The sequence below is a fragment of the Peromyscus maniculatus genome, chromosome 7, assembly GCF_049852395.1.
Source record: "Peromyscus maniculatus bairdii isolate BWxNUB_F1_BW_parent chromosome 7, HU_Pman_BW_mat_3.1, whole genome shotgun sequence".
Classification (NCBI taxonomy): Eukaryota; Metazoa; Chordata; class Mammalia; order Rodentia; family Cricetidae; genus Peromyscus; species Peromyscus maniculatus.
The window spans coordinates 73175181-73198313 of NC_134858.1; the positions used below are offsets into that span (position 1 = coordinate 73175181).

The following is a 23133-nucleotide window of genomic DNA, read 5'->3' on the forward strand; positions in this document are numbered from 1 at the left end:
CTGAGGTCAATCCCCAGTACCAAGCAAATGTGTGTGTGTTGGGAGGAGGGTGTCAGAAGAACCGTACCCCCAGGGTGGAGAGGGATCCTTGGAAGCTCTGTTCAGAGATCCTAAGGTTTCCTCCCACCAAGACTTTGATGTCTCGAAGCAGGTACCACTGGGCAAGCTGGCCCAGCTGCACCATCGGTAGTGGGGGTGTCTACTGTGGCCAGCAAAGGCTGTAATCGGGCTCTTTTCTGAGTACGGTTGCTTCTGGGGTCCACCTGAGGCCCACAGGCCTCAGCTCGCTCCCTCTCCCGCTTCCGCAGGGCCTCCTCCCGCAGGACCCGCACCCTGCGGCGGGACCTCGGCTCCCTTTTTCCCCTCCCCGGCGCACAGGGAGCGCGGGTGCCGGGAAAAGCGGGCCTCAGAGGGCGGCGCACGCCATGCGGGACCCGCAGCTCCCCGCCTCGGCCTCGCGCCTGCCGCCCCCGCGGCACGGCCAGCAGCAGCAGCGGCAGCGGCAGCAGCGGCCCCAGTGAGGAGGAAGAGGCGGAGGAGGAGGCGCCGCCCCCTTGGCGAGCTCGGCGCCCCGGCGGCCTTGGCAGGACCCATGGCGGATCTCTCGCCTGCGCCGGCCCCGCGGGAAGGCGGCCCCCGTGCGCACCGGGCCTCGGCGCCCTCCCCTCCGCCGCGCTCTCGCTCCGGCTCGGAGCCGGAGGAGGCCGAGCTGTCGCTGAGCCTGGCCCGCACCAAGACCCGCTCGTACGGCAGCACGGCCAGCGTGCGGGCGCCGCTGAGCGCCGGCGTCATCGAGCGCCATGTGGAGCACCGGGTCCGTGCCGGAGACACGCTGCAGGGCATCGCGCTCAAGTACGGAGTCACGGTGAGCCGAGCGCGCCTCCGCGGCCCGGGTCTGCGGCCTCCGGGCGGGGTTGGGGGACGGGGAGCGGAGGGAGGGTGGGGAGAGCAGGCCGTGCGTCCCCGCGCCGCATCCCGGCGCGCGCTGCTGCAACTGCAATGGGAGTCTAAGCTGCTGCTGCGGCTGCGGCTGCTGCGAAGAGGGACGGTCTTCTGCCAGTCTCAGATCGTGTCTGTCGTGTGAGAAAACACTAAAGGAGGCCCGCGTTTTTGGCATAACCCATTCTGCACCTTTACCCATTCTGCTACCCGGGGCTCACTACATATTTACTCAAAGCCAAACCCATGCGAATGCTGCGCTGTGTAAACAAGCTGTGATGAGTCAGGATGTCCAGTTCTTCCCAGGGATGGTTCTGGTTCTGTCGATTCTGCTTCTTTATTTAGAAGTGAAATTACACCCCTGGGCTCACTGGCAACCCTGAACGTGACACCTGTCGCCAAACAGCAGCCAGGAACTGTGGTCTAGGTGAGCTAGAGGGCTGTGTTTTTACAAATTTATAAGGGTTTGCATCTTGGGTATATTGCATTACACCTCAGAGAAGATCATGGAAACCTGAGGGAAGAAGTTCTTTCATTAAAATTACTTATAATTAACTGTGAACTGTGTGATAGCCCTTTCACATTGGAGCTCCGTATCCGTTTTCAGGGCTCTTTCCCGAAGCTTCGTGGGCAGCAAGCTTCGGAAGAAAGATGATCCCGTCTGCATCTTCAGAGTAACCTATTTTGCATATTTAACCAGGTGTTTGTTTACCAGCAAGTCTTTCTATCATTTAAGGGCACAGAGAGCATTAACACCCCATTTGGAGACCCTTCGTGGCAGTTCTAATGTGAACATACATGTGTACAGCTGCCTTCATGCACATCCTTGGGGTCTGGTTTGGGTCAGAGCCAACGAAAAGCAGAACTGAGAAATCTCAGTGGCTGCTTTTTGCTGAGTACCCGCTGTGTGCCAGGCATCACATTTGCCTGTTTCCATTTGTAGGAAAATGATTTTCTTATTTTTGTGAGTGTGAGTGTTTTGCCTGCATGCATGTATATGCACCACCTGTGTGCATGGTGCCCACGGAGGCCAGAAGAGGGAGTCCTGGAAATGGAGTTACAGAGGGTTGTAAGCCATCTTGTGTGTGTGCTGGGAATTGAACCTTGGTTATCTGGAAGAGCAGCCTGTGCTCTCCAGCCAGCCTCTGTTTGTTCTCATATTGATCTTATTTAATTTGACTTTCATAAGAAGCCTAGGGGAGACAGGTGTGGTTCATCTTCTTACAGATGAGAAGAGAGATAAGAGGGTAGGGTATTTCCAAGTATAGTTATCATCTAGACCGGCTTGTAGTAACACAGGGAAAAGTATTTTCTTTGCTCTAGATATTACTTCTGATCTTAGCAAGAGCTCTCAGCATCCTGCTCTCTGAAGAAGGAAGGTCATTTTGTCTGGTTTCTGTGCGTCTTGGCTACTAGGCTAGTATGTGTATACTTCTGAGTCTGCGATATCCAAGAGTTGTATTTCCTGTGGTCTCTTCCCATCGACAGTTCTTCTGAGACCCATGTTCTTCTAGAATTGCTTGCATCTGCTAGACACTTGCCTAGTTCTCCACTTTTGTTCAAATGCCTTCTTTTTTTTTTTTTTTTAAATTCAGAGCTGAGGACCGAACCCAGGGCCTTGCGCTTGCTAGGCAAGCGCTCTACCACTGAGCCAAATCCCCAACCCCCCCTTTTTTGGTCAAATGCCTTCTAACCTATGATTTGTCTAATGTAGGCCCTGTTACTTTTAACCTTATTACCCTTTCTCACTCAAGTCTAACGCAGATCTCCCTTACTTTTATAAAGGTTTCTGATTTTATATTTTTTAAAATGTTATTTATTTTATGTGCAGGGGTGTTTTGCCTGCGTGTATGTCTGTGTACCACATGCATGCCTGGTGCCTGTGGCGGCCAGAAGAGGGCCTTGGATCCCCCTGGGACTGGAGTCACAGCTTGTTGTGAGCCACCATGTGGGTGCTGAGAATAGAAAACCTGGTCCAGGGTAGAGCAGCCAGTGCTTTTAACTGCTGCAGTGTCTCTCCAGCCCCCAACTTCTGGTTCTAATGTGGTAGAGTCAGGTATAATGAGTTAGGCACTCCATCTAGGGTTACAAGAAGTCTAGACGGTCACTTCTCAACCTCAGCACCATTGTTAATATGTTTTTTATTCTTATTTATTTATTTTTTTCAAGCCAGGGTCTCATGTAGCCCAAGTTGTCCTCAAACTCCCTATGTAGGTGAGGATGACCTTGAACTCCTGATCTTTGACCTGCTAGAGTACAGGTGTGCATCAGTATGCTAAACTCTGTTGATACAGATGGGGAGACTCCATGTTTCAGGAGGCGGTCCTGGGCAGTGTTGGGTATTTAGCAGCACCTCTGTGCTTTACCCACCAGATACTGGCCTTCCTGCTCTCATTCATACATTGCTAGATGTTCTCTTAAAGGCAAACTCAATCTTGTTTTTTTATTTATTTTTTCTTATTTTTAATTTAATGTAATGTTTTTTGTTTTTTCTTTTTCTTTTTTCTTTTTCTCGAGACAGGGTTTCTCTGTGTAGCTTTGCGCCTTTTCTGGAACTCCCACTGTAGCCCAGGCTGGCCTGGAACTCACAGAGATCTGCCTGGCTCTGCCTCCCGAGTACTGGGATTAAAGACATGCACCACCACTGCCCGGCTTTTTTTTTTTTGAGACAGGGTTTCTCTGTGTAGCCCTGGCTGTCCTGGAACTCACTCTGTAGTCCAGGCTGACTTCAAACTCAGAGATCCCCCTGCCTTTGCCTCCTGAGTGCTTGGATTAAAGGCATGCGACACCACCGTCTGGCTCCTATAGGCCAGTCTTAGGGGAGACATTTTCTCAATCTGGAGTCCCTTTTCTCAGTGACTTTAGCTTGTGTCAAGTTGACGTAAAACTCACCAACACAGGTGGGTTTTGTTTGGAGACAAGGTTTCCCTGTGATCCCAGTCTGACCTTGCATCTGTCATCCTGCCTCAGCCTCTGGAGTGGTGGTATGTGCCAGCAGGCCTGACTGTAAAGGGTCATTCTGGCTGCTGCTTTGATAACAGACTCTATGGACCAGGACCGAGGAGAGACCGGATAGAATGAAGGCTTCTGCAGTGATACAGATGTATTAGACCGGTAACTTGGATCAAAGCAGTGAAGAAGGACGGGTGACGTGAGAAGTGGCCAGGTTCTGGGTGATCTGTTGATAGGCTGTCAAGTGTGTCTAAACTGTAGCCCAGGGCCTCATGCAAACCAGCTACGAATGTGACTTAGTGTAAAATTATAAGCCAACTTAAAACATAATGGATTTGTTTTTTTGGAAACCTAATTACATCAGTCAAAATGTCAGAAAGATGACCATGTGTGTGTGTTCTGACTTGTTTACTGTTTCTCTTGAGTATATCTGACCTAGACATTTGCCTGGAGGCCCTGGAGGTTGTAGCAGGAATCTTAAAAGTTCTTATTAATAAAAACAAACCTGGAGCCAGGTATTGGGGTGAATGCTGGAAGATCAGAGAAGCAGAACAAGCCACAGCCACCTCACCTCGCCAGTTCCTCAGCTGATCCTGTTTCCTCAGACTGGAAGTTTCTGAGTCCTCATCCAAATGAATCTCAGCTGAACTGCTGCTCGAAAGCCTGAAGCTTAACCAGCTAAAAGCTTCTAGTTTCTGGTCCTCACGCCTTATATATCTTTCTGCTTTTTTTCCATCACTCCCTGGGATTAAAGGCGTGAGTCACCATGCCTGGCTGTTTCCAATGTGGCCTTGAACTCACAGAGATCCAGAGGGATTTCTGCCTCTGGAATGCTAGGATTAAAGGCGTGTGCTACCACTGCCTATCCTCTATGTTTATTATTGTGGCTGTCCTGTTCTCTGACCCCAGATAAGTTTATTAGCGTGCACAATATTTTGGGGAACACAATACCACCACAGGAGGCCTCTCTGTAAGAAAGAAGAATTCTGCTCAAGACTTGAGCCAGGTCAGTTTGGCCCAGTTCTTCCTCCAGTGAGGTAGAAAATAGGACATTTACACAGTCTCCTTTCTTCAACGAGCCACTAATAACTCATATTCATTATTTCTTCCTTTACTTGTATTGGACCTGGATTATTTGAGGCCCTGGATTATTTGAGGCCCGTGCTAGACGCCTGGGCACCTGATGGGTTTTCCACATGCATGTGGACCCAATCCACAGAAAGTCGGACTGGAATGAGATTTTTTGCCCCAGGAGTTAAGCAGGTCCTGGAAGGTAGGATCCTGGGTTGGGACTACTAGAGGACACACAGCCTGCTGAAGATATGAAATGCAAGAATTGATTAGTGGGACTGGAGAGATGGCCCAGTGGTTAAGAACACTTGTTGCTCTTGCAGAGGACCTGGGTTTGTTTGTCAGCACACACATGATGACTCACAACCATCGCTATGTAGTTCTAGGGGATCTGATACCGTCTTCCGACCTCCTTGGGCATCAGGCATGCGCATGGTGCACATGTATGTACACATGCAAGCAATACACATAAAATAAATAAATAAATAAATAAATAAATATCAAATGGCATTTACTACTTTGGGTTGTGGGGAGATGTATGACATGCACCTCTGTGTGTGAGTGGAGGTCAGAGTTCAACTTACAGGAGTCAGTTCTCTCTTTCCATCACGTGGGTCCCAGAGATCCATTTGAGGTGGTCTTACTTGGTGGCAAGTGCCATTAACTACTGAGCCATCTTGTAGACCCTCGTTTTTTGTTTCTTTTGAGATAAGATGTCAGGTAGCCGCAGCTATTCTTGAAATTACTACGTGGCCCACACTGGCCTTGAACTCCCGATCCTCCTGCCTCCATTTCGGCCCTTGGGGTTGTGGGCATGAGCCATTCCACAGGGAAAGACCAGTTCTGTCTCCCAGCTGCGGCTGCTGGGGTGCGCTGTTGGTGTGTGCTCTCCCCTCCTCCAGTGGTGAGTGTCACACTCATTTAGGCATCTCTACTAGAGTTTGAGGAAGTGGTTCTGGGAAACCGAAACCATCCGGGGCTGCTTGAGAAAACCATTAACTGCTGCCTGAGCCTCAGACATAAGCTTGCTGGGGCTGGAATGTCCCTGGCTGTGTTTGTTTCTACTGAGACACGCAGTCCCCTTCCTTCGCTCTGGCTCTCGATTCAGCTATTGTTTTTTTTCCAGCATCCCGGCCCCTCCCTGCTGTGTCTAAGCCTCCAGGGGACATTGGTCAGCGCTCTCAGTTACCACTTAGAATATTTTATTTGGGGACCTTGGAAAAACTAGAGGGCAGCATAAGAACTACAAATAGGGCCGGGCGGTGGTGGCGCACGCCTTTAATCCCAGCACTCGGGAGGCAGAGCCAGGCGGATCTCTGTGAGTTCGAGGCCAGCCTGGGCTACCAAGTGAGCTCCAGGAAAGGCGCAAAGCTACGCAGAGAAACCCTGTCTCGAAAAACCAAACAAAAAAAAAAAAAAAAAAAAAAAAAAAAGAACTACAAATAGGAAGGAAGCAGCAAAGGAGATGTATTTGCATCCGCCCCCCTCCTTCTTCGACAGAGTCTAGGACTCACTCTGTATCAGAGAAATGCTCAAGTTGATCTCCCTGCTTCTGCCGCCTGAGTGCTGCGATAATGCGCCACTGTGTCTAGCTTCAATCAGATTTAGCCCCAGGTCGTCATCCCTCTGGTCCATTTAGCTGCTAAGCTGAGTTGCTGGCATGTCCCCACATAAAACTTCCCTGGCTGGGAGAATGTGGTGTGGTCAGGAAGAGGAGTCCTGGGAGTCAGGCTCAACTATGTGGTCCAGGTGGTCGACTGTCATAGTGACACCCAGAGTGAAGGGGATGGCGGGGTAACCTGTAATGTGGGGTTTTAATAGTTTTTCATGTGTTTCCCCCCTCAAACACTGTCCCTGAGGTATAATTACAGAGCACAAAATTCACCCAGTTATGTTTAATAAGTTTACAATTGTGAAGTCCTTGACACCGTTCAATTTCAGAAAGTTCTTTCACCCCAAAGATAGCTCCAGACCCATTTCACTCACTCACTGTTCTCCAGTTCCAGGAGATGGATAATATATATTCTGACATATATTTACCTTTTGGGGGCATTTCCTGTAAGTGGATTTCATATATTCTTTTGAGAATGAGGAAGGACAAACAAGCTACCTTTTCCTCCATGGACACATGGTGATGGGAAGGTTCTGGTTTCCACTAACACCTGGAATGGAACATGTCACAGATAATCATTTACTATTTACAGAGATAATCATTGCATGGCTTTTTCCAGTCTGTTTCTTAGTGAGCAGGTGGTAGGCTGGTCGCATTGGGTCACACTGCTCACACCTGGCTAGGAGAGGATGAAAGTGAAAGTGTTCCATTGCTAAACCTCCCTTTCCTGAGAAACAGAAACTCGTAATCTGTGTCACTTTGAAAGGTCACACTTTCTGTTCCCAGGATTGAATGGCCGTGAGGAGGAGCAGGGACCTGTGGAAATGAGATTTCCAGCTCTTCCTTGGCTGGATCATGAGCTGTCTTACTTTCCTGTGAGGTGAAATTTCCAGACCTGTATTCAGATGGAAATAGAAAGCATTCCTCACAAGGTAGAGCATCTTCTGTGGCCTGGACTATCCAGTTACACAGCTGCTGCTGCGAAGATCCCCACAACTCCAGAGTGGTTGATTTTTGTTTATAACTGATGATCTTTAACTATAATTAGATCACATCTCTCCCTCTTTCACCCTTCAGGAACTATCTTTTTGTTTTGTTTTGTTGGATTATTGAGACAGGGTCTCATGTATCCCAGGCTCAAACTCGACTGTGGTTTATGGAGCTAGTGTGGGCTTGAACTTCCAATCCTTCACCTCCCAAGTGCTGAGGTTACAGATACACATGTTCTAGGGTTACAGACACGTGCTACCATGCCTGTCCTAGGGTTACAGACATGTGCTACCATGCCTATTCTAGGGTTACAGACATGTGCCACCATGCCTGTCCTAGGATTACAGACATGTGCCACTGTGCCTAGTAGAAACATCACTGGAAACTGAACCTAGGACTCAAGCATGCTAACAAAAACTCTATCAACTGAACTATACCCTCCCCCTCCCGCCCCACTCTCACTTTTTTTGAGACAGTTTCACTGTGTATCATAGGCTAGCCCCAACCCCACAGTGTATATAGCCAGGGCTAGCCTTGAGGTTGCAGGGTTCTTCCTTCCTTGGCCCCCAGCACTGAGATTACAGATTTTGTATCACCACGCCTGTCCAAGGGCTTCTTAGCACATTCCAAATAAACTCCAGCTTCTACACTTGACCTTAGCGGAGCGGCAGGATGCAGTGAATTCCAGTTTCTTTACCACGGCTGGACGCTTGTTCCCAAGCTGTGCCACTTTCTCTGCTCTGCAGCAGAACTGGTGCTCTTTGCGTGGCTGGTGCCACACTTTGACATTAGGTAAACCGAGTCTGGTGACAGTGCCGTTGGTGCAAGCCATTGCTCATCAAGAATACAGTCAAGAGCATTACTTTTTGAAAACCCTTTTAATCTCATTTTTATGATCATATGCTAATGGTACAAAACCATGGGTTTCTTCTGACATTTTCATGCACTCACACAGTGTACTTTGATCATATTCCATTCTCAATCCCCTCTCCTGTCCCCTGTTCTCTCTTGCTGGGTCTTTTCTCCCCTCTTCTGTTTCCATGTCTTTCTCCTTTTGAATCTGCATGGGGCATTTGTATTTCTGAGTCTGGCTTATTCCTCTTTATGTGAGGACCTCCAGGTTCCATTCCTGCAAATGACATGATTTGTTTTTTCCTTATGGTTGAATAAAACTCCATTGTGCATAAATACCACATTTCTGTATCCTAGCCATTCATCTATTGATGGTCTTATACCAGTTACATAACTTGGCTATTTTGAATACTCACACTAAACATGTATTGTGAGTACTCACACTAAACTCTGTAGGGTAAAAGAATGATACAATATTTGTATAATGTCCCCTATCTCCTTTTCTTACCTGACCCTCAGGTACTAATTCTTTTTTTTTTTTCCCTTTGGGTTTTTTGAGACAGGGTTTCTCTGTGTAGTTTTGTGCCTTTCCTGGAACTCACTCTGTATACCAGGCTGGCCTCGAACTCACAGAGATCCGCCTGGCTCTGCCTTCAGTGCTGGGATTAAAGGCGTGCGCCGCCACCGCCCGACATTGTGCACTGGTGTTTTGCCTGCATGTGTGAGGGTGTTGGATCTTGGAGTTTCAGTTGTGAGCTGCCATGTGGGTACTAGGAATTGAACTCAGGACTTCTGGAAGAGCAATCAGTGCTCTTAACCACTGAGCCATCTCTGCAGACCTTTAGGTACTAATTCCTTAAGGCCCATTTGAAGTCAGAAGGATAAAAACCGGAGCCCACTGTCTTTGAGAGGCCCTTCTCCATGGTTGTAGCTCTAACCTACAACATTCTTTGATACTCTGCTCAGACACATGTCTCTACCACTTCCTGGGTCTGTTAATTTACCAAGCAGAATTCCAGAGATATAGGGATCCCTCTACAAGTAAGAGTGTATCAATAGAAAGACTTTTAAAAAGCCAGGTAACCGCAATGTTCAAATAAGAATTAAGTTCAAATAAGAATTAAGTTAATTAAGCCATGGAGGAGCACTGCTTACTGGCTTGTCCCTCATGGCTTCCTCAGCCTGCTTCTGTCATCCAGGACCACCTGCCTAGGGGCAGCACTACTCCTGTGGGGCTCAGGGGTTAAGAGCACAGCCTACTCTTTCAGAGGTCCTGAGTTCAATTCCCAGCAACCACATGGTGGCTCACAACTATCTTTAATGAGATCTGGTGCCCTCTTATGGCCTGCAGGGATACATGCAGGCAGAACACTATATACATAATAAATAAATAAATCTTAAAAAAAAAAAAAAAAAAAGAATTGTTGGTCCTAAAGGGGCTGGAGAGATGGCTCAGCAGCTATTCTTCCAGAGGACCTGGGTTTGATTCCCCAGCACCCACTTGGTGGCTCACAGCCTTCTGTAATGGTAGTTTCACAGGGTCTCATGCCCTCTTCTGGCCTCTAAGGGAACTGCATGCATGTGGTACACAGACATACTACACACAGGCAAAAAAACACCCATACACACAAAATAATAAAAAGTGTGTTTTGAATGAACAAATAAATGATAAAAATTCTACATCTTTGTGTTTCAGTGGTTAAGGGCCGCTGATAGTAAAAGGTGTCTAATAGAGGAAATAGTATCTGTTAGAAGCTGCCTGTAGAGGGCAGGGATGGGCTCAGTTGGTAGAGCGCTTGTCTAGCATTTGTGAAGCTCCAGGTCTGATCCCCAGCATTATATAAACCAGCTATGGTGTCATGTGATGTTTGCACCAGGCAGGTGGGGACAGAGTCAGAAGTTCAGTTCAGTCATGCTCAGCTTCATAGTGAGTTCAAGGCCAACCTGGGTGACATGAGATCCCATCTCAAACAGACAAACAACCGTCCCCAAACCCCAACCAACCAAACAACAAAAAGCCCCCAGCAAAACAAACAAATCTGCTTGTAAAGGAGGAAATGACTTTCATGTTATTTTTGAAATGACAGGAGTTCCCTGCAGAGGGAAAGATTCTAGAATGCAGAGAAAGCATTTGCCTAAGAGTTTTTATTGCTGTGATAAACACCATGATCAAAAGCAGCTTGGTCGATTTCAGGTCATGCTTCATCCTCAAAAGGAGGCAGGCCAGGGACTGGAGGCAGGAACTGATCAGAAGCCATGGAGGAGCGCTGCTTACTGGCTTGGTCCTCATGGCTTCCTCAGCCTGCTTCTGTCATCCAGGACCACCTGCCTAGGGGCGGCACTACCCCTGTGGGATGGGCCCACCTACATCAATCACTAATCAAGAAAATGTACTACAGACTGTCTATGGGAAAGTCTGATGGAAGCATTTTTGTCGATTGAGAGTCCCTCTTCCCAAATGACTCTAGCCTGTGTCAAGTTGCCGTAAAACTAGCCAGCACAGCATTGCACACAATCGTTTCTGAATATGTACAGTCCCGTGTTTATATTAAGTTCAGCTCTGGAACTTAGTTGTGTTTAACTCTGTGTTTCTTTTTCTTTTTGTGTGTTTTAGATGGAACAGATTAAAAGGGCCAATAAACTGTTTACTAATGACTGTATATTTCTGAAGAAGACCTTGAGCATCCCGATTCTATCAGAGAAGCCTCTGCTCTTTAATGGACTTAACTCCATTGATTCTCCAGAAAAGGAAACTGTTGACAGCAGGTTTTGTCATGAGGAGGAGCCGGTGTTGGCTGGGGAAGAACTGCCCCCTCCCAGCCCTCAGGACCCAGACCCCGAACCTGCGCAGCCTGAGGAAGTGTCTGCTAGAGATTTCCTGCAGAGACTTGACTTACAGATTAAGCAATCAACACAGGCAGCCAGGAAACTCAAAGAAGAGACCAGGTGAAGTTTCCTGGTAGAGGTGTCAGAGTCTGGACCAATATTCTATGATGTTCTTGTTTGAAAAAAAAAAAAATCTATCTTAATGGTAGAAAATGTGTGTGTGTGTGCGTGTGCATGTGTGCATGTGTGCGTGCATGCAGGTGTGTGTATGCACAGGAGTGTGGTGGTCAGAGGTCAACTTTGGATGCCTTTCTTCAGGATCCTGTCTACCTTGTATTTTTGAGACTGCATCTTTTGGAAGTGACTAAATAGGCTAGGTTGGCCCTGCCTCTCCAGCACCGGGATTATTTTTTTTTTTTTTTTTTTTTTTTTTTTTTTTTTTTTTTTGGTGTTTTCGAGACAGGGTTTCTCTGTGTAGCTTTGCGCCTTTCCTGGAGCTCACTTGGTAGCCCAGGCTGGCCTCGAACTCACAAAGATCCGCCTGCCTCTGCCTCCCAAGTGCTGGGATTAAAGGCGTGCGCCACCACGCCCGGCCGAGCACCGGGATTATTAAGAATCTGCCACCATGCCTGGCATTGTCTGTGGGTTCTGGGGATTGAATTCAGGGCCTCATGCTTGTGCAGAAAGTAGTTTATGGACAGACAGCCATCTGTCTCCTCAGTCCTAGAAAGGCATCTTTGTGAAATCCAAGTGGAGCTGCTACCCACTACATGGGCTGAGTCTGTTACCCTACCTCTGTCTCTGCTATTTCACATAAAAAAAGTTTGCTTCTCTGCCTAGTGCTTCTGTCCAGCTAGCGGTCTGAGGTAGCAACTGGAACTAGAGCATCTCATGACACCTCCAAGGGAAGCAGTGCCCTGGAGAAGACATAAAATACTGATTCCTGGTTTTGTTTTTTATTATGTATTTATTTTTAATTTTATGCGCATTGGTGCTTTGCCTACATGTGTGTGTGAGGGTGCTGGATCCCCTGGAACTGGAGCTATAGACAGTTGTGAGCTGCCATGTGGGTGTTGGGAATTGAACCTGGGTCCTCTGGAAGAACAGCTGGTACTCTTAACTGCTGAGCCATCTCTCCAGCCCCAAAATACTGGTTCTTATAATGCTTGTGCAAGACATGGCTGCTGTTTACCAGGATTCCCCTAAGATTCCTTCTGAGAAGTTTAAATTTGACCCTAGGGCAAACCTTTCTCTTTATGTATAATTGGGTTTTTTCTTTCTGTATGATTTCATGAAGGGACACAAACTACTGTTTGCTTTTTTTTTTTTTTTGTAAGTAAAATTGATACCAAGGTTCAACTACTATGTCTTTTTTATGGTTAATATATTGATTTCTTAGTCCTTGTTTTAAAATTTCTATTTTATAATACATACCAGTTGTCATATAGACTTCAAATCCCTTTTATTTTAATTTATTCATTTATTTTTGAATAAATACAGTGTCTCATTGTAGTTCAGTTGGCCTCAAAGTCTTGGCTATCCTCTGTCTCAGCCTTCCAACTGGCATGAGCTACCACTCCTGGCTTTTAAATCTTTTTGAGAAAGAAGAGGAATATAGACAACAAATATAACTTAGAATATCGTTAATATATTCAAATATTATGTAAACAAATGCTGTTGTTTCTTCTGATAACTGAGTGTCCCTTAGAAAGAAGAGGGAAGAAAGTTCACCTGAACATGACCCTCACCTGGCTTCCTAGGCACACATAATGCTTCGTCAGTCTATTTCTGCTGTTCTTTGACAAATGGATAGTAAGTCGTATGTGTGTGTTTCTGAGTACAGTTGTAAACACTGATTTCTGCTGTATTTCTCTTTTTCAGGGATGAAGAAAGCCCCTACTCTGCTTCGCTCTATCATAGTTAGTAACTGGTGGACATCGCTCTAACCCACATCGCAAACTGGCTGGACCCTAAAGAATCCACCGACTGGGGGTTCGGAAGCAAGGCCGCTTCTGGACTCCCATAGCGCGCACCTTCGAGCCACAGATAGGTAGAGCAACCGCATCTGCACTGAAGGGATCAGTTCCTCTGGCTTCCTGTAGTTACGTCTTCTTCTGGCATGATAGCAAAACTGTATTCTAAAGCCTATCACTTTTGTAGACGGCGGTAGTTTTAGACTGGCCTTTGTAGCTACAAAAAGCATCCAAGACTATTTATATATTTAAGCCAAAAGCAATGTTTATTTCCCAGTGAGATTCCAAGTGTATGAAAAACATGGTGGCTGTGAAGTGATAATGCCTTTGCTGTGTGTTTATAACTCAAGTGCTATAATATATATTTCAATATCGTATATTCTGTACTACTGTAAAGAACCAAATTTTGTCTGCTATTTTGTAAAAGTAAAATACAGATGTCTGGATGAGAGAATAAACTATGTTTTCACATAGGAGCCTTCATTTCTTCTTTTCAAAATGGGGAAACAAAGTTGATTTTTTTTGTTGTTGTTGTTCAAAAGATAGGAATTCACGTAGCCTAGACTGACCTTGAACTCCTGATTCATTTGTCTCTACCTTCCACATGCTAGGATTGCAGAAGGACAGATAAAACTCCAGCCGTGTGAGACACACTGCATTCCATTTAGAGTTTATCTCTGTCACTTCAGACTCTTTACAGTGTGTCATCCATCACTGCTCCTTTGAATTAAAAGTTAGTTGTTTGTTTCAGTTAATCCATCTTGCCTTTATTACGTGTATAGGTTACAGCAGCAAACTTTCAGCTATGTACAGCTGATAGATTTTTTTAGTCTTGACATCTACTCAGTTACTAGTTTAAATAAGTTTAATGAGGTTAATGAGGTTTAACAAGGCTTCCGCAGGAATTTCCCATCGTTACCCCTCCCCAGCATTCCCTCAAGAGCCTGATGTCTGGGGAGTAAAAGCGACTTTTTTTTTTGCCTGCTCCTGTTGTCCCCTTTCTTCTGCTCTATTATTCTTTTCCTTCTTGTTTTGCGCCTCTCTCTTTTGCTCATCAGGAGCCGGTGCCCTGGGGTATTAGTGGAGTGGAGCCTGTAGTCCCAGGTCCTGGTCTTAGTAACTTTTCAGTTGCTGTGCTAAGACACCATGGTCAAGACAACGTCTAGAAAAAAGAGCTTTGGGGGGGTTCACAGTTTGAGATGGTTGAGTCCATGACCATTATGATGGGGAACATGGCAGCAGGCAGGCAGACAGACATGGTGCTGAACCGGTGCTGAGGGCTTACATGTTGATCTACAAACATGAGACAGAGAGAACAAACTGGGAATGGCCTGGGCTTCTGAAACCTCAGAGCCCTCCCCTAGACACACCTCCTCCATCAAGGCCACACCTTCCTAATCCTCCCCAAACAGTTCCACCATCTGGTGACCACAAACTCAAATCTGTGAGCCTCTGGGGGCCATTCTCATTCAAACTACCAGACTCAGCCTTGGGAGGGCCAGTTGGTACCATGATGGGAAGTGGAAGCTGTTTTTGTCTTGCTGATTTGTTTGTTTCTCACTTAACATAATCCTTTGTGTTTTGTTCTTTGTTGCTCAAAGCACCCTTGAAATAGGGTGTCTCTCGTCTTTCTCTATGTGTGTGTGTGTGTGTGTGTGTGTGTGTGTGTGTGTGTGTTTGTGTGTTTCTGGAAGATGACATCAGGTGTCTTCCTCTATGGCTTTACATTTTATTTATTGACTCAGGCTTGCTCTCTCTGAACCTGGAACTCACCAATTCCAGCTAGTCTAGCTATCCAGTTTGCCCCAGGTTGCTTAGCAAGAAGAGATTTATCCCCTGAGCCACCCTTCCAGCCCCCATGCCCTTTTCATGTGTGCAAGAGATCTGAATTCAGTTCCCCGGGCTTGCACATGAGGCCATCTCTCTAGCTCAGAGTTGGGCTAGTCTCTTGGCAGTATGTTGCTGCTGCTGTTTTTTTTTTTTTTTTTTCTCTTTTTCTGTTGTTGTTACTACTTGAGCTGTGGAGGTTTAACTGGAAAAGGAGAAAACCAAAAGGAAGACAGAAGAGGCCTAAGCAAGCTACTGTGGATATAGGAATAATAAAAACATAGTTATGTCCTGTAGAAACATAATTTGGCCAAGACTGATGAAATCACAGAAGCTCAAATTTGAAATTATGACCATAGGCTCAAATATATTTCTCAAGTGTTTTTTTTTTTTTTTTTTTCCTGTCAGCAATTTCTAGCTAAAATTATCTTGTCTTCAAACTGAGTAATTTTGTAGCCATGATTTAACTGTGCTGGACTAATTTTGTTTGTTCTGACAGGATCTTGTTATCTAGCACAGGCTGACTTCGAACTTCCTATGTAGCCCTACCTTGTCCCAAATGCACAGCAGTCCTGCTCAGCCTCCTGAGGTATGCCACACAGGCCAGGCTGCCTGGAACTGCAAGTTGTTAAGTATCCCAGGCAGCCTTCAATTCCCAATCCTCCTGCCTCACTCTCTCCGAGTGGGACTGCAGGCTTTTGTCATCAGGGTTGGCCATTTCTGTTTCTTTTTCTCCTGTGACAGGGTCTTGCTGTGTAGCTCAGGTTTCCCTCAAACTTGAGCCCCTGCTGCCTCTCCCTCACGGACAGAGTACTGAAGTACCTTGGAACAGAATCACCGTAGAGAGGCTCTAGATCCTCAAACCTGACTTCTGCTCCAGGGTCTCCACCTGTTGACCTCATGAATGTGAGCTTATCCAGTGTCCTTGATCCCTTTGTGAAGGGATATTCTTGTTTATAAAATAGGATCAAGTGTGCCCCTTCTGTCTTGGTTACCAAGAGGCACTAAGAAGATTACAATAAAAGAAAGAAATTTCTTACTGAAAAAACCCTGCATAGATACTTAGGTAAGCTTTGGAAAAGTGAGAGGCTAAGGTGATCCAGCCTGAACCGGTTTCCTATCTGAGGTAGGAGCAGATGTGTGCTGTGGCTAAAGTGGAGTCTGTTGACAGAGCTGATTCATTAAACCGTTTGAGTCATCGTGCCTCGGGAAGTGCAGTTTGGGCAAAGGCGTTTTGAACCTCCCTCTCCACACTCACCTGCTGCTGGGTACTGGCTTCTCCAGAACGCCAGGAGAGATTAGTTTGTGTTCCTGACAGGCTTTGTGTTTTGTTTGCTTCTGTAGCTATCTTAGGTATGAAAGCCCAGTGTGACTGGCTTCAGAACAGCAGCACAGGCGCCAGCAGGTCTCAGGAAGTAAGTGCAGCTAATTCACAAAGCCTGAATGTTGATGGTTCCCGGCGAGCATATACAATGTACTTACGCAATTATCTTACACTGAGCGATGTATTCCAGCACCACCTTTGATCTGGGAGCACCGGCGTCCAGGGAGGACCACTGGGCTGTGTGGTTGTTTTTCAGTCCTGTGTTTGTGGTGGCGGTGAACACACAAGTTGCAGGAACCTAAAGTTTATAACCTTTTCTTTCCGGTGATTTTTATCCCTGTTGCTGCCCATGCTTGCCTGCTCCTTTGCTCGCCGGTGAGAAAGCATGGCTTGTGTCAAATCCAGGTTAGATGACTGGGACGGAGCAGAAATGTTGACGTTGCGTTCGAACAGTGTGTGACCTCATTTGGCGTCTTGTCTATCTAAATGTTCATCTCTATGGAGTGAACAATAAGTGTCTGAAAACTCAAAGAAGTTAAAAAAAAAAAGGAGAAATATAGGTAGGGAATAAATTGTTGATAAATTCAATTTTGTGTGTGTATTTATGTGCATGTCATTTATGTGTTCATGTGTGTGACTGTGTGCATGTATGTGTTCATATAGGTGTGTATTTATGTGAGTGTGTGTAGTGCTGAGGATTAAATCCAGGCCTTCACACAAGCATTCCGTCACTGCTATACTCCCAGGCTATATTCACTGATTCTTGTACCCATATTCAACCTCCTTTTTGTGTCATTGGGTCTAACAGAGAGCTGATTAAGAAGGGCATCCCCGCCGGGTGGTGGTGACACATACCTTTAATGCCAGCACTTGGGAGGCAGAGCCAGGTGGATCTCTGTGAGATCGAGTCCAGCCTGGTCTACAGAGTGAGTTCCAGGACAGGCACCAAAACTACACAGAGAAACCCTGTCTCGAAAAACAAAAAAACAAAACAAACAACAAAAAAGGGCATCCCCAAAAGCAGATGTTTTGTTGTTTGTATGTTGGGGACACGGAAGGGGCTGGAAGGAGAGTGGTTGGGACAGGCTAGAGCAGCAGTTTGTAATCTGCGGATCTTGACCTGTCGGGGGTGGGGGGTGAGGGGTGGGGGGTTGAGTGATCCTTTCAGTAGGGCTCACCTAAGACCAGTAGGAAAACAGGTATTTACATTATGATTTGTAACAGCAGCAGAACTGCAGTTTTGAAGTAGCATTGAAAATAACTTTATGATTGGGGGTCACCACCACATGAGGAACTGTGTTAAAGGGTCAAAGTACTAGGAAGACTGAGAACCACCGGGCTAGAGGGAGGAAAAATGCTATAATTCTATTTCGATTAAAACCTTTTTTTTTTTTTTTTTTTTTTTAAAAAGAAGCTGCTGTTTCTCAAGAGCATCAAGGCTATGAAGAAATGTGGATTTATTTCAGTGCCCAACAGAGAACTGCTAGTGGAAACATCGTTTAACAAACATCCAACAAGGTGCTCAGGTGTCCAGCATGCCTTGAGACAGGACCGCTCAGATCTTCTGGGAGCTTCAGACAGTGGGAAGAAGGTTCCGATCTATGTGCAACCCACTAGAGGCTTTTCCAGAGCAGCACATCTCTGATTATAAAATGTAAATCCAAGAGGGAATACGGATTCTATATACAAAAACCTCAGCTTACGAACACTTTACTTTTCATAAGGTATTTATGGCAAGAGAGCTCTATTTTACCCATTCCTAAGGGGTTAACTACTATAAATTCAGCACATTCTAATACTCCTGGGCTGGTAAATCTTTAACCGCCGAATTAGTTTTGAAGCTATATTGTTTTTGCTGGAACGGTTGAAAGGCTCGGGTTGCTTGCCATCTTCACAGGCTGCTGTAGATGCGCTTGATGGCATTGGCTTCATCCTTATCCAGGATGCCTTTCTCCACGTAAGCGTCAGCTTGCTGGTTTATAAAGTCCCTCATCTTTGAAAGGTCATAGCCTAGAAAATATGATTAGAATATTGTGAGCAAAGATGAGGAAAAAAGAAAACCCATCACTGTAGGTAGAGTTTTCTCTCCAGGACCTGCCAAGCCCGGCAGTCCGACAGCCCACTTATAAAATAATCACTCAGACGCTTATATTATTTAAACTGTTTGGCCTAATGGCTCAGGCTTCTTGCCATCTTAAATTAACCCATTTCTATCAATCTATACCTTGCCACATGGCTCGTGGCTTACCAGTACCCTACATCTTTCTTGTCGTGGCGGTGGCTGGCAGCGCCTCTCTGCTTCAGCCTTCCACTTTCCAGAATTCTCTTCTCTGCCCATCCCGCCTATACTTCCTGCCTGGCTACTGGCCAATCAGCATTTTATTTATACAGAGTGATATCCACAACACATCACAGTATTTATCATTAAGAGACATTTTGTGCCGGGTGGTGGCGGCGGTGGTGGTGGTGGTGGTGGTGGTGGTGGTGGTGGCGGCGGCGGCGGCGGCGGCGGCGGCGGCGGCGGCGGTGGCGCAAGCCTTTAATCCCAGCATTCAGGAGGCAGAGCCAGGCGGATCTCTGTGAGTTTGAGGCCAGCCTGGGCTACCAAGTGAGCTCCAGGAAAGGTGCAAAGCTACACAGAGAAACCCTGTCTCAAAAAACAAAAAACAAACAAACAAAAAAAGAGAGACATTTTGTGTATTAAGTAAATTTCCAGCCTTGACCTTCATAATGGAAGACATGATGTCCTGGCCTTGGGCTGTACTGTGTGTGCTGTTTAAAGTGTTTTTGGGTACCATATTATCTCTCTGTTTCAACCCAGGGAAATATACCATCATCCCTTCTGGCCAACAAGGAAACAGCTTCATAGACCAGGGCTTTGTAAATTTTAATGTTCATGTGTGTGATTGTGTGCATGGGGCTCTTTGAGAGTAGCAGATTCACACCCAGGTCTATGGTGAGGACCCGGTCTTTGCACTTTAAACAAACTCCCAGAAGGTGCTGCTGCTGAATCAAGAATGGTCCAAAAACTGCTGCTTTCACACATGTAGCAAAATTATGGTTAGAAGCAGCAGCTATTCCAACCTCCTGAGTTTATGATTTCAGCTTATGCCACTGTTGGTATGATAACACATTTTTTTTTTTGCTTTGTTTTTCCAAGTTAAGAATTTCTGTGATCCTGAGTTGTATACATGGATTAAAAAGTCAAACCTTTCCTGCTTCCTATGTCCATTTTTAAAAATCTAGGCAAACCATCAAACCATGCACCCAAAATAAAGAAGAGGTCCTCAAGGAAGACCACACCATCTTTCTAAAGACCCCCACACCCTTCCCACATCTCTTTGGTTCTTCAAGTATTAATTTTTGTTTCTTTGTTTGAAATAGGGTTTTACTCTGTAGTTTAGACTGGTTTGGAACTCACTGTGAAGACCATAGATTGAAGTTGAGGCAATTCTCCGGCCTCAGCCTTCCTAGTCTTGGACTTACACGCGTGTGACAGCATGCCTTGTTTGCAATTTACTTTTTAAAAAGCACACTATGTACACACTATATACACACTGTACGTGGAAGGTGGAGGCAGGAGGATCAGAAGTTCAAGGTCATTTCCTACTGTCTAGCAAGTTCAAGGCCAGCCTTGGCCACCTGGGACCCTGTTTGAAAAACAAAATCCAAGAGGCTTATGGTTTGGACAATAAATGTCCACCGGAAGATCATGTTCAACACTTGGTCCCCAGTTGGTCATGCTTAGATGGTCAAACTCATAGGAGATGTAGTCTTGCTAGAGGGAGTATGTCCCTGGGGATAGGCTTTGAGTGTTTATAGCCTTACCCTCCGTGGGGCTCTTACTCATTCTCTACTGTCCGTGAATGGATAAACTGTGATAGCCAGTCTCCTGCTCTGGCTGTCTGCTGCCATGCATCTCTTGCCGTGTGGACCCCTTCTCGGAGCTGTAAGCCCAAATCAACTCCTTCCTCTATTGGCTGCCCTTGGCCATGGCATTTAAACACGGCAACAGAGAGTAAACAATACAAAGAGCTTGTCAGCATCCTTGTAACCACACAGATTTTCCTTCCCCGGATTTTAGAATGAGATTCAGGTCACCCAGGCGCCCGACAAACAGGAAAATGACAGAGGCCAAAGGTCAGAGTTCACCGTTAGTTGTCCTGTCTATACAGCTGCAGTCAAGGCAGGACCCTAGCACCTAGACCTCCACAGGCATCCAGAGTCACCCTGTGCATGCCAAGCAGCACTCATAGGGAAGCTGAGGAGGCAGAGCTCACTATTTACCACATGGTGTTCTTGCTTCTTGGAGGCAAAGGAAAGCAGAGACAATACCCTCATGGCGAAGTTTTCTCACAGTCCCTTCCTTCTTCAAAGACAGGGTTCGAGGCTGCACTGGGTGGCTCACCCTGGAATGGGACTGGATGGGAACAGCACAGTGCTGGCTGTGACCAGAAGTCAGACGCACGTGTGAATCAGAAGTGAACACTCCACACTGGTGTGTCTGCGATTTGCACCTGCTTTCGAACGCAGTTTGGTGCATGATGAATTTCTTTGACACTCAGAGGAATATTTGCCAAGCAGTGGTGGCACACACCTTTAATCCCAGCACTGGGGAGGCAGAGGCAGGCGGATCTCTGAGTTCAAGGCCAGCCTGGTCTACAGAGGGAGTTCCAGGACAGCCAGGGCGACACAGAGAAACCCTGTCTCGATAAACCAAAACAAAGGAACATTTTAATTTTTGAGTATCTGAAGTCCTTGATAGCTTTAGTGATACAGAAAATTTGCATTTTAAAACAGTGTCAGGGTTGATGAAATAAGGTTGTGTAAATTGTTTTGTATGTGTCCATATGTATATGCATGTTTGCATGTGTGTGGAAACACCTGTGTGGGTGTGCATATGTGTATGCATGTGGAGGCCGGAGGTTAATGTTGGCTGGCTTCTTTCTGTCTGTCTTTCGAATGAGCATTTCCTTTGACCCGATTCTTAATTTGTTTATTCACTTATTTATCTATTTTGTGGTAATAATGATTAAACCTTCTATAGGCCAGGAGGCTAGCACTAAGCTATATCCACAGCTAGTTTTTTTCTTGTTTTGAGACAGGGTCACATATTGTAGCCAGGATTGGTCTTACACTCACTATGGAGCCTTATCTGGCCTCGAACTCATGGTGATCCTCCTGCCTCAGACTCTCAGGTGCTGGGATGACATGTTGTGAGGTGCTGTACCAGACTCAGTGCATCACCTGATTGCATCGGGAGGTCATGTGGAGTGTGATCTGTTCTAACTTTGTGTTTGTTTCATCTATGATGTCCTACAATGGCGAAATCCCCTGTTAGCACATTTCTTATATTCAGGGTGGCACACCGTTGCTTAGAAGATCTTTTGTGATCTAAATGATTCTCGAACTTGGGGGCATTGCTCTGCAGCTGCCCTGGCTGACCACCTGGAATCAGTCTGAACTGCTCACACTCCTCACAGCCCGTGAGCCTCTCTTCTCTCTTCATTTCCTCTGCTTGCTTATGTTTCTGCCTCATCTTTTCTTGCCTCATGGTTCTGCTTCAGATCTTGGCCCCCACTTGCTCTCCAGGGCCTTATTTTCAGTCTGTAACCACGCTACTGCTGAGTGCTTTTCTTTTAAAGACACGTTAGCTTCCAGCTTAGGCTCCTGTGGCTAAAACTTACCCTCCACTGTGGAGCATACAAGCCCCTTTCCTGGCCTGGCTGCCATCACTTCCTATACCTGACTGCTGCCCCTCCCCACAGACACACAGGTTCCTGGGGGAAATAAACAGCTCCAGTTCCCGGAACACAATAGTCTCCTTGCACGCTTATTAACTGTAGCTATCACTTCTCTTAAAGCAAGAGACTCTACCTCCCTACAGCCCTTTTCCCAACTGTCTGTGTTGCCAAGATGACCCACCCGACCCTCTCAGCTCCTTAGTGCTCCTATGCCTAAGGAGGACAATACTGAGTAGTCCAACCAGGGTCCCAGGATAGGGTAAGCTTTGTGTGTGTGTGTGTGTGTGTGTGTGTGTGTGTGTGTGTGTGTGTGTGTGTGTGTGTGTGTCTTTGCTGCATCTATTGGTCCTTTACATCTCTGGAACTCTGAACAGGGTCTGGTTCTTAAGTTTGTTTTATGTAAGTGAGGGACTGCCTTTGTGGCTACAGAATATACCCAAAATGTGCTCAGAAAATACCCGTTTAAAACGCTCTAAGAGCCAGGTGAGGTGCCTCACACCTGTCATTCCAGCACTGAGGAGGCTGAGGCAGGAGGATTGCTGTGATTTTGACAACAACCCGGTATATAGAGTGAGACCCTGTCTCATAACAAACAAACAAAAATAAATGACAGTGATAATAATAAACCTCGAAGAAAGCTGGGGTAGGTAAGACAGGATAGACAAAATGTCAAAAATCTGATCCTTATTCAAGACGGGTGCTGGAAACATGGGAATATTATATTGTTCACTTTGTCTTTTCTTGACATTTTTCATAATAAAATAAAAAGAAAATGCTTTGAAAATCTGATTTGAAAAAAAAGAAATGAGGTTTCATATTTCAATGAAAACAACAAAAACATACATGATACATACATATCAAACCTGCAGCCAACCTTATACTAAATAGAGAAAACCTGAAAACATTTCTTCCAACACTTGTAACACCTATCGTGAGATAAGTGAACACTCTGTCCACTTTTATTCAGTATAGTGTTTAAAGGCATAATGAGAGCAATAAATCAGGATAAAGAAAGAAAAGCAA

General features: G+C 46.0%; 2 protein-coding genes across 2 annotated transcripts in view; one reads left to right on the top strand and one right to left on the bottom strand.

Annotated features, from left to right (window-relative positions):
- Nucleotides 1–408: 408 nt before the first annotated feature.
- Lysmd2 (LysM domain containing 2) lies at nucleotides 409–13689 on the top strand. Its single transcript, XM_006973743.4, has 3 exons — nucleotides 409–865; nucleotides 11031–11362; nucleotides 13124–13689. The coding sequence occupies exons 1-3, from the start codon at nucleotides 593–595 to the stop codon at nucleotides 13164–13166; spliced, it is 648 nt and encodes a 215-aa protein (XP_006973805.1). The 5' UTR covers nucleotides 409–592; the 3' UTR covers nucleotides 13167–13689.
- A 4119-nt stretch (nucleotides 13690–17808) lies between these two features.
- Nucleotides 17809–23133, bottom strand: part of Scg3 (secretogranin III) — a 41595-nt gene continuing 36270 nt past the window's right edge. Inside the window, exon 12 of the mRNA XM_006973741.4 lies at nucleotides 17809–18376. Coding sequence (XP_006973803.1) covers nucleotides 18258–18376 — 119 coding nt within the window. The 3' untranslated portion in view covers nucleotides 17809–18257. The remainder of the gene's footprint in view (nucleotides 18377–23133) is intronic.